The sequence below is a fragment of the Athene cunicularia genome (genome assembly GCF_003259725.1).
Source record: "Athene cunicularia isolate RWA chromosome 1 unlocalized genomic scaffold, athCun1 chr1_part1, whole genome shotgun sequence".
NCBI classification, from domain to species: domain Eukaryota; kingdom Metazoa; phylum Chordata; class Aves; order Strigiformes; family Strigidae; genus Athene; species Athene cunicularia.
This window is the reverse complement of record NW_020799091.1, coordinates 12,516,103-12,528,362: the sequence shown is the minus strand read 5'-3', so window position 1 is coordinate 12,528,362 and position 12,260 is coordinate 12,516,103. Positions and strand designations below refer to the sequence as shown.

Genomic DNA, 12,260 nt, shown 5'->3' with positions numbered 1-12,260 from the left:
ATATATATATATATATATGAGTTGGTTATTTTATATACATAAAGTGATATAACTAATTCAAAAAATGGCCTAAAGCCAGTAATTAGATATGTACTTGCTTTTCTTAATTAAAATGTGTTTTAGGTAGATTTTGCAAGGTAGTAGTATCAAAAATGTTTTGATGAAGACCCTGTGATGATACTAAGTCAAGGTGAGGCCAGAAAACTGAGGAAGGTGCTCTGTGGGAAGGCTTAAACAAATAAATTCAATTCAAAATTATTTAGAAGGTAATCCAGTATTATTTTATTCCAACACAAGCACATATACATACACATTCACTCACATTCTTCATAAAATTTGTATTAGAAACTTGATAAAACATTTAACTTTTAAAGATATTTAATTTTGCTTTCCAACTTGAAGCATTGTCATACCCGTCAGCTCTCCTAGTAATAGTAGTTCTGATATTGTTTAAACCTTATTACTAAAAAACTGTATCTAATTTCAAAGTTGAATTTGTCATCATTTCAAAGGTTTCACTGCCTTTTGTATTGCATTTTTATTAAAAAAGTCCAGGCCAATGCTTAAGAATCATTGTTCTATCCTCTAACGACTTTTTGAAATTAAGTTAATGACTTATTTTATGTATTTGTTACACTGTTAGTACTGCACTGAAACTGGAAACTGTTCTACATTATGATCTAACTATGCCTTGTACATGTCTGGCCCTAGAAGAAAAGGAAAACAGACTCCACTGCTTGTTGAGACCCAGAGTTATTGTTTTTATTACTTCCAATCATGAGAAGTGGTCATCTAGAAGCACACTTTGAGAAAATGATAGTCATTTCATAGAATGAATTCCTTTTGCCAGCAAAGTTATTACAAATATTCCTACAAAAACCTTCTTACTCTTGCAATGCGTTGCACAACTGCTGAATTACCCGTAGTACGGATGAAAGCAGCAGATGTTCCTGGAGATGAGGACTTCTGGTGTCACCCACTGCAGTAGTTACAAAACTAAGACACTGAATATCTGGTGAAAGTACTAAGAAGTACTTTGAACATCTTTCTTGCTGGCGGTAGGAAACAGGCTTTATGATTTGAACCAGTGGATCCTGAGTGCTGCCTTTAGTTGGCAGATGCCATTTTTTACTGTGCTGCATAGAGCTGAAAGGCTGTCCTCCACAGTCCTGTTCAGCTGAAATTTTGGCTGATAGTAAACATTTTCCATGGTAGCTGAGAGGCAGGTTTGGCGGTTTGTTTTAATGATTATTCTAAGTTAGTCTTTACACAGACTATGTATGACCTTGTTTACTGTGGCTACAAGTTTCAACATTACTTTGGGGTAAAAAAAAAAAAAAAAGCAACATTTATCAAACAGAACAGATTGACTGTCCTAGTAACTGAAGTGCTCTGTTAAGTATTAACTCTGTGAGTCTCTTTTAGTGAAAGGATAGAGATTCCTTGTTGCATATGGTACCTAACTGGAGGTTCTGAATGTAAGGATGAAGTTCCTGAATATGCTCAGGAGCAAATAATGTAATTCACCACCTTCTGTTACTGCTAAAGACACTTGAAACTAGGAAGTTGCTTGGGTGTCAAGAGATCTTTTCCTGGCACCCCATGACAGAAGCATTTCTCCTAACATGTGCCAGACGATGTTGAGCCGTCCCACAGCCAGGATGAGGTGGCAGCCAGATGAAATAGCATTCATAGTTTACCCGTCCATAGTCTGGGCTGACTCTGGCTGACCCAACACTCAAAACTGTTCATTTCTCCTGAGTCAGAGCTTTCACTGCTATTTGGGGATAGTTTTGTAGGTAGAGTGTATTATACTACCTTGGGACAAAATATTTATTTTTTCATATCTTCCGTCATTATGAGTATTTAATATCTGTTCAGAAAAATGTTTTCTTTCTATGTTTCTTAAACACCCAAAAAAACTTGAAAGAGATCTAACTTCATATCCTTAATGTTAGAAATTAGTCTGGTTTAGTGCCTAATTCCAGAAGGTAATTCAGATTCAGATGCGTTTAGCTACCTTCTACAAGTGACTGTCTCTGTTCATTGACTATATAGGGAGCGAGAGCAATTATTCCCTAATTCAGACATTTCAGTTTAAAATTCAAGTTAAATGAGATGAATCTAGGCCTGCATGGTTGCTGTTTTATCTGGCTCTGTGACAACTTTTTAACAGCAGACTTCTCCCTACTAACAGGACTTTAAAAAGAGGTTTTTATAGCTTTATTACGATTGTTTTCCTGATAGCCCATTATGTTGCTATTAGCCCATAAAAGTAAACAGGCAGTCTGAAATGTCTAAGAGAAAAAAATCAGGCAAAACATCAAGCAAAACAGAATGACTTACTGCTTATTGTTTTCTGATATAAATACTAGGTTATACCAGTGCTATAGACATTAAGCATCCTCCGCTTCTATTGAGTTTTGAAGTTAAAAGAGATTTAGCCTCTAATACGTTAACCAGAAAGATGGAGAAGGATGAACAAACATTTTAATCTAAATTATAAACTGGTAATACTGATTGACATTTTGACTCCAGGTCAAGATGAGACTCCAGGAGTACAGCATCAGGACTTGATCCCAACAGCATGTCATCTCCAATGTGATTCAAAGAATATGAAGAGAATTGGTAGAGCCATTATCCTATTGTGTGATCTTGAAACCAAAAGAAATTTCTGTGTAAACTGCCAGACGGAAAGTTAAAATCATTATCTTAACACAAAAATATTGCTTCATTACATTTTTGCATAAATCAGTAAAAACCATGTAATTTAGTATCACATCTAATGCAATAGAAAATATTTTTAAAACATCAGATTGCAATAGGCTGACTCTAAGCAGTTTGTCACATTAAGACATCCACCAAATAAGAGGAAACACAAAAATGAGGATAGGTGTGCAGGTAAAGACTGATCTCAAGACTGATGGTTACAATAGAATGACTGGAATCTATTTTTCAGTGGGTTTCACAATTTTTTTCTGGAGAAAGGTTTGTCATCCGAGTTCCAAACTGGAGCTAATAATTTAAGTACCAGTTTGATAGCCAATTGATTGCATGAATAAGAGCTTGTTAGGAGGCAGGAACTTTTTAAGGAACAAACCTACGAGTATTAAACTGAGAAGTATAGCTACGTAGGTAATTAAAATATATTCTAGCAGGCCAGTGATATTATTGGATGTGTTACTACTGTTATGTCATGAAATATCAATCATTAGTTTAATTTGTGTATACATAACAATGTTTTTGTTCTGATTCTCATTATTGCTCAGTTTTACTATGGTCTTAGCTCCGAAAAGGCTTGGCACATCAATTACTTCCATGCTAAATGAAAGGCATCTGGTGGTTGCCTAGCATTTTGTATCATGCAAGTTGAAGCACCACATATCCACATATGAGTATGTCATTACATAGCCTCATCTAGGTATAAAAAAAAAAATAATAATTTATTCCAGAAATTCTTAAACACATAAAAATAAAAAAAAAAAAAAATCCACATGTGCAAGCAAGCAGAAGGGTTTCTCATAAAAATACTTTCTTATGTGCATACTCAGAGTCTCTTTTCATGACCACTTTTTCAGTTTTTAACACTCCTGATATTGTTTAACATTAAATACACTTCAGGATTCTAGCACTAGTAAATAATTTTTACCTTTCCATTCTTCTTTTGAATTAAGAATTATACAAAGTGCAACATTCAGCAGATAAGTGCTTTCCTGCCCAATTCAATTAAATACAGAATCTAGGAGTGAGAATGTGGGTAGCAGTCTACCTTGAATTTCAGTACTGTGACAAATTGTTCATCTCTTGCTTTGCATTGTCTGCAAACTCAGTATTTCAGGATGGGCAGTAGACGGGTTAAGTGTGTTCTGACTTTTCCATTTTACTTGGAAGACAGAACAAACGTCCCCAGGCACTAGCACTTTTCTAGAACTCTGTATCCAAGCTTTTATGCCCAGCTATCAAAGGTGACAACATTGCATAGTATTTGCTATATTGTGATCAGTGCAGGGCTGGCTTATCAATGATAAACACTGGCCATACATATGTTTATCATTCATTTGGCAGAGAAGCAACCTTTCACATACTGTCCATTCTGATGGAGGAAGGACATTGTCTAAAAGGGGGAGGAATAAAAATGAGAGAGTCCTGGCACTCAGAGTGGTATGTATATTTTATATGGTTTGGTTAATGAGTTTATGAACCTTAAGGCCATGAATTTTAATCCTGGCAGTGGCTGCTGGAATTCTCAAAGTCACATATTGAGCAGGTTTGGAAGCTGATAAGTGCAGATGATAGAGACAATTCCTAAAAGCCTCCAAGTAGCCAGATGGAGAGCAATGGGCATAATAAAAGACAGGAAGCACCTCAGATCGCTGCCAGCTGTAGGTCAAAACTACACAGGACACTTCTGTTTGTTCCACGTATGGTCTCTTACTTAAGAGCATTTTTTTGTAAGTGTCCATTCATATCATATTCTAGAAAGCAACTGTTCAGAAAAAGTCATGCTGTTTTTAATTTTGAGCACCATACTGAGGGATACAGAGAAAAAAATCACTATTTAGGGAGTTTTTGCTTGGTAGTGAGAATGTTTGATATGAAAAGAAATGAACAGTACATAGAGCTGAGGTTTAAGGACAAGTATTTACCCACTTGGTGCTATAAGCAGTGACAACTGGGTCTCAGAGATACTGCCTCTATCTTGCAAAGCCTTGCTACTTTCATTATAACCATAATTTTATTGATGCCATGATTATAAAGTCTTACAGAGAATATGAGACTTGCTTTGACCCGACTAACATGCAGGAGATAATAACATAGAATAATTAGATAAATGGGCAGGGGAACAAAAAGGTATAAGGGATATACGTTAGATTAAAACAGAATCTGAACACGATAAATGTTATTCACTCTATTATGTAATCTTTAGCATATAATTAAACTTTGAAATATCTTGTCACAAGCAGCAATAATTATGAAAAGAAAAGACAGAAGCCCTGCTCTCAAATTGGCTTTTGTCAAGAGTCTTATATCTCCAAATATGTCAGTCTTACTTTTTCTATTAACCTAGAGCTGATAACCTGATGTGATTTTGTTCTGTTTTAAAAATATTTGTCCTCTTCTTGAAACACAGAGAGACATACCTGTTTGTCTCATTCCAAAGTTAGGGACTGTTGTTTTGAAACAACATATTTGAGCAATATTAAATTCCAGCTTCTGTGAGAAATCAGTGCAAGAAAACCTTAGCAGATCTAGACAAAGAAAAGGTTTTCTGTGTAGCTGTTACTGGTCTGAGCCAATTGCATTTACTATACACACAAAAGTGAACAGTAAAACCCAGAGAACATAGCCCCAGTGCCATTGTACGCAGGACAGTGTGGTCCAAATCATAAGGTCATGATTACGCATGACGAACCCACAGATGACCAAATCATCCCGAAGAGAAAATTGCTGATGCCATGCCTACATCATTCTATGGTTTTCCACTGAAAAACCACAATTACACCTGTTAAAATGCCTTGAAAGTATAATTTATAATTATATAAGATCTCAAGGAAGTTAAAAAATTACCAGCAGATTAATTCTGATGAACTTGATTTAAATTTAAGCTAGCCACCTCTGAACTTGCTTTTGGTATTATCATAACAGAATCAGATAGGAAAGGCTCCTCTGAATTTCAGACTAAGTGTTCCCACTTGTTAACCTGTTCCTTTACAGCTTGAGGTCTTTTCCTACAGGAAATCCTCACAGGATGAAGAAAAAAACCTCAACAAACAAAAAAACCAAAAGTATTTTTTCCAACTGTCAGTTCAGAAGTGAGGTAGAACCCGGGTCTAAAATGGCAGCTTAATTCTTCTTCAACTCCAGTTTGGCTTGAAAGGCAATAACAAACCATAAGAAATGAAGAAACATATTATCAATCTTTAGAGCCTCTTTACATCTCTTAATTATTAATATTTTGTAAATGTAAAATTTCTGTGAATGTAAATGTGTAACTGAGCTGTAGTCCCAGACTTCTTTTTGCTTACACTAAAATAAACGTGGGACACAATTCAGTCCTCAGTCTTGTATTCAGAAAATAATACATTTTTCTCCACCTGAAAGGTTTTTTTTTTGCATAGCTTAAGCACACTTGCATACATTTGCGCATCAGCAAAACGCAAAATAGCAGGGTCCACCTTAAAATAAAAATAATATAAAGATAGACACAAACTAGAGAGGTCATCTATTCTCTTCTTGGATGATTTCCCTCACCACTGCAAAATCAATACAAAAATGTAGTACTCTCTCCCAAACACTGGCTACTGCTAAGAGTGATCCCATGATCTGATGATTTAATGGATAAGTACTGAATTTTAACACAGCCCAAAACAACAGAAATTGAATGGACTTTATCTTACTGAAGCAGCATCGATATCTACTGCTCTAACGTTAAGAACAGTGCATTCAGGCTTCTAACTTACTAGGCCGCCATGAATTGCATCAGCTGTAGGAACTATTTGCAGTTGTAAACAAGTTCTAGTGAATGCTGTAATATAAAAGCAGCTCCAAATGCAGAATGATGAAATCAAATGTGAAAGGTATGGAGACAGTAAATTACCAGTTACACTGATGATCTAATTAAAATAACTTTGAACCCAATTTTGTTCTCTTTGGTTAATTTCAGCTCTTATAGCGTTACATTACCTAATGAATGATTATTATTAATGAAATTATTAGAAAATTATACTTGTGTATGAAAAAAATGTGTTATCACTTTATATTCAACAGCATGTGAAAACAAGTACTGCAGTTAAAAATTATTTCTTACAGGAGTCCAAATCTACACCTGTAATACAGAAGAGACCTCTAAGAATCCTAAATAATCACAAATCAAAATGAAGTGCAAGAGGAATGCTTTAGAAACCATCTGATATAAGTAGCAAATTAACAGAAAAGAGGAATAGTCACTTAATTTTAAACAGTGTTGAATGACTGGCAAGAGTTTTCAGGGTATTATGTTATTTACATAAAATACTTCTGTAAATACTGACTTCCAGCTTAAATTCCCAAGTAGTTATGTATTTTAATGCTCTATTAGAATTAGTCACTGCTAATATTCTAAAGCCTTTGCAAGATGTTGGTTTAATATATGTACCTAAACAATGGCTGTGATTAACATCTGAAACTCATTCCTGTATATGTAATTTTAGTATACAGAATTGCCAGCATATGAAATGTGTCTCAGAAATTTTGCAACAAGCTATTGTGTTGCACAGAGTTCAATTACTCTATTTGGAGCAAACACTGCTACTTACAGGTAAGCTGTTTAACAGCAGTTCAGGCTAAAGTGATTTTAGCTATGTGAAACCAACTGCAGGCTCAGGTGCATTAATTACACCTTCTGTCACATGTTGACTTAAGCTCTTAAATTTTGCAAGGTAGAATATATAATTCTTAAAAAGAAATTCTAGATTTTAATTTTTGAGACGCTTCTGAATTTTGCATCAAAATTGTTGGAAATTGTAACAATAAAAATATAATTTTCATATCGAAACAATCAAAATTACATTAATAGATGGTGGTTGTAAGACACTACTACTAGAATCACCAAAATACAGATGTTACCAAGATTGATGTGTCTGACAATACAAGCCAAAAAAGAAAAAAACACCTCCTGTCCGAAAGTAATGGAATTAGATAATAAAAGATAATGAAGCTACATGAGGAAAACCAGATCAGATCAGGCTGTTTCATGTATGCATCCAAAGTATGTATGCTGATATACACAGGCACTTTCCTTTATTAAATTCCTGTGCCCAATATCATTATAACAAATTAAAATATTTTATTTCATTGACTTTTACTAAATTTCATCTTGCAATGACACACACCCAGTCAGTTTTGGAAGAATTTGAGAAAGGAGTAGCTTAGTAGCTGTTACCAGGCAGTATAAGGGGCAGGATTAAGAAAATGGGGCAGCCAAAAAGATCAATTAGAGATAATATGCTATCAAATTACAAAAATTCTCATGTGAGAAGCCTAAATGATTACTGATTAACTGATTTTATTACTTGCAAAGGTAAAGACCTCTAAGATAATGCCAAAAGAAAAACCTGCAAAAGAAATATACTGTCTACATGGACAAAACCCATAGTGATCAATAAAACACACACAGAATTAAGAAAAATCAAAATAGCCTAATAACTAGTTTCCAAAACCAGAACACGATCCCAAGTGAAACATTCCACAGCAGTTAATCTTTATGAAAGCATTGTGTTAACTAATAATTTTCCTTTTTTTTTTTTTTTTAATAGTGATGTAGTCATCGTCTTTTCAAATGAAATACGTAGCTGTCCCCTCTTTTAAACATCATTCAGATTTATGTACAAATTAAAGGCAGACAGACAGCACTTATAAATCTCATAATATATACATTTTTACAATTTCACCACTTTGGCAAATAGTTTTAATAATGATGTTGGTCTTCTCTGGCATGCTTTTACATCTTCCTATTTCTGTTTGCGGTTAAGAGCCTCAAAACAATAAGCAGAGCTTTCTTGTTTTTGTTTTGATTTACCTGAAAGACAGCCAGTGAGTGACAGAAACAGAAACAGTTTCCATGACAACCACATCATTGGTCGCAAAGGTCTTCAGTCCCTCTTTGTGCAGTTTTTAGCAACGTTGACGCTTCTTCATTAAAGCTTAGCCTAGTGAGACAAAGACATGTCTTTGTTAGGAAAATTAAAATTATCTTGCAATAGTATGACAGACAATTCAAAAGACAAAGATGGTCCTAATGCAGTTGAAAGTCTATTTCCAAAGAACTGTGTATACACAAGGGCAGGTAGCCTGACAGATACTCAAAGGGATCTTGTTCCAGTAGTTAACCTGTGTTAATAGATGAAATGTCTGTAGCAGTGCTTTGGATATAGATCTATATAGATATATAGATATATAGATATATACACATGGATACCACCCTAAAGCTGGACGTGTATTGAAGCTTTGAATTTCTAAAAAGCCAAACTTAGATGGAAGATAGTACACATATCTTTCACAGTAAACATATTCAAAGTATATAGCTTGACATCTGTTCTTTTCCTGAAAGCAGTATGTTGACATTTGGTATAAAACACTTTAAAAAGCCCAAAACAAAATAATAATTTTCTCTAGGAAAATTATTTTTTTTTTCTACTTGTAAATGGGATTGAAATGGATTCCATTTTTTTTTTTTTTCCCCAGTTTATTTGTGTAAGGAATCTTCCAACACATTTGAAACAACCACCATTTATACAGTACAGATTATTCATACTTACCTCCTTCTATCACTCCTTAAATTTTTGTTTCCTATCTGTCCCGTGACTCATATATACATCTTGACACACTACAGCTTTGACCACTGTGTTCTTAGCTCTCACTTTAACAATACCAGTAACTTAAACCGGAATTTAGAGATTTTGTGCTCAAATGACCGAAAACTCAATCCAAAATATGAGACCTTTCAGCTGGTTATGTATGGACATGAGTGTACTTCTGGTCTTTGACTTGGAAAACACTAAGCTGCAAACATAAAGTTCATTTCCTATATCTGTTTAGGAAGGCTTTGAGATCCTCTTCTTGGAGCCCAAGGAATCTTCAACACCTAGAGACTGTGGATCACAAGTACAAGAGCGATCTCACAGGACAGAATAGTAAGACAAAGTAGAATTGCTTTGTTCCCCTATCGAAGCCCTTTTGGGGATAATATGACTCCTTCAGATTATAATGTTTACTTACATGCCACACTTTTTGTTTCAGGGGGTCCTATCCTGTATGTTAGAACACTCACAGTAAGACAGCAGAGGCAAAGCTCAACACACACACACACACACACACAAAATTTTAAAAAATCATAAAGTAAGATTAGGGTCCTGCTGGATTATTCAAATTCAACTGCTTTCTGGGCATCTCTAGTTGTAACCTATTTTGGCAGTCTTTCCATCATACGTAGGGACAAACATGTATGCACAAACATACAGAGAGACACACACAGTGTGAGCACAAAATGACATCTGTTTAGGATGCTGGTAGTTACTCCTGCAACAAGGTGTAACTTGTCAGCTTTCATTTATACAGCACAGCAGGCATGGTTTTCAACACCGACAAAAAATTCCTATTTAGGATTGTACTTCCTTCCAGGTAACAGACTAGGCAAGCTTAATATTGGGTGTATGCATTTACATAAGCATCTCTGAAAGAGAATATAACAATCTGGTAGTCAAGGGACTTTACATATAGTGCTTGTAGCTCATCTAAACCTCCACAGGAAACCTCCTCAATTAATTATTAATGTCATCTGCCTTTGTTTTTCACTTCAGTGATAACCTGCTTTTGAGTCACCATGTTCCTTTGGTTAGTGAATTATCTTGTTCAGCATTCTTTGCTGTCCAGGCCTTTGGGAATAAGTATTTTCATTAATATTTCATTTTTTTTCCCTTATGGCCATATCTATTAAAGAGGGTAAAGCGCAGCTTCCTCCCCCACCTTCAGCTTTTCTACTCTTCTTTCTCTTTTCCTCATTTCTTTTTAGCTGCTTTTATAATGGTGCAACATAAAAATTATGATAACTTGGCGATTTCTCTGTTGCATAAACATGGAAAAATATACAAAGCTTCTAGCATTAAAGGGTATGATTGTTGTTGTTATTAGTATTGGGTAATATTGTGCTACTGGATCAGACAATTAAAAATAATATTAAGGGTTGTGACTGGTAGACCAGAAACAGGATAAGAAATAACTGAAGCCAAGTGACTGGAACATCAGAAAAAACCTTTTGCATTCATGAAACATGATGATTTAAACTCTCTGGTAAAAAGGATGTCTTTTGAATGGAAATTTTAGTAAAGACAACAGTGTTAAGACAACTCGTACCAGATAAGGAGCCTACACCTGAATAGCTGTAACGACTTTTATATAACAACCCTGAACTGTGACTTACATAACCTGACCCTATCAATGTAAAACAAACCTCATTCCTGTTACACAGGCATATTAAAATGTAAAAGCAGAGTGCAATGACAGGGAGATGCTCTGAATTAAGTGATGAATGTTGGACACTGACCTTCCTATTAGGGTGTTTGTTGTATAAATATGTTGGCTTATCTCAGCAGGAGAATTACTAACAAAATAAACAAGGGAAAAACATGTCCCTGTATACCGTTTTAAAAATCTAGAAATCTTGATTATTATCATAATGAAAGAATCTCACGTCTTTACCTGTTTCTTCAGGGATACCTGGCAAACACTTTCCTGGCTATATGGACAAATGGAATGCATAACAACATGGTATGGAGATCATACATCTAAGAATGGAAGAGTACGGTTCACACAGTCTGACAAAGACATTGATATTGCATATATGGGACTACCACATGGCATGTGGGATAATCACAAAGGTGCTTTCTAGGAAATAATAAAGGCAAGACCATGAAAACATTATATTTAATAAAAATAGGCATATGGTCCAATTTCTGCTCTAGATTTATTTAATGAAGGGATGTACTCCCAGCTTTACTATTAATGGCTGTCAGCTGATCTTTGGATGACAAGTATCTCACTTTTAGAGAGTCTTGGGTGATTGAAGATTTCCTTTATGATTATAGCAAAAAGACCAAAGCTGCACTAAATCTATTAAAAGCATCTTCTTGTTTTCTTGCTTATAGAAAAAAAGAAAAAATAAAAGAAAGAAAATGAATGTTATTGTAGTTAATGAATATTCTCTTAAATCTTGTAGGAAAGTTCTTATTCTTAAAAATGGCTCATTCTTAGAGTAGCTTAAGGGTGTATATACAAGGAGTATTTAGTGTTCTTGGTTTGAAAATCTTGTTAATTGCCTGGATTTTTTTTTTTTTCAGGCCTGAATATCTCCATCCCAGAATGAGGAATCTTTTAAAACAAGCATTTACATTTTAATCTAAGAATATAGAACAGAATATACAGTCACTTAGCAGTGCAAAAGAATACAGCTGAAGATGTTGCTCAAAAGGAATTAAAAATACTTTCAGCTGAACAGTATCTTTTTTTTTTTTTTTTCCCCCCAAATATAAATTTGGACCTCACAAAAGTCCAACTGGCTTGTTTGGAACAGTTTGTTATGTTCATTGATAATTCAATGCAAGAAAAGAAAATGAAGTTGTCCAGATATGTTCTATAGATTTCTTTTGTGTAATAGCACGATTTAACAAAGCTCTAGTTTTTTTAAAAATAAGGAGGGAATGTCTACCATTTGTTCATCCCCCCCC

General features: G+C 34.7%; 1 protein-coding gene across 10 annotated transcripts in view; it reads right to left on the bottom strand.

Annotated features, from left to right (window-relative positions):
* The window catches only part of CNTN5 (contactin 5), a 673,480-nt gene that overhangs the window by 366,191 nt on the left and 295,029 nt on the right, over positions 1–12,260 (bottom strand). For all 10 annotated transcript variants that reach the window (XM_026847687.1, XM_026847705.1, XM_026847677.1 and 7 more), the window contains one exon: positions 8,558–8,687. In XM_026847687.1, the coding sequence (XP_026703488.1) occupies positions 8,558–8,615 (58 nt within the window). In that variant the 5' untranslated portion in view covers positions 8,616–8,687. The remainder of the gene's footprint in view (positions 1–8,557; positions 8,688–12,260) is intronic.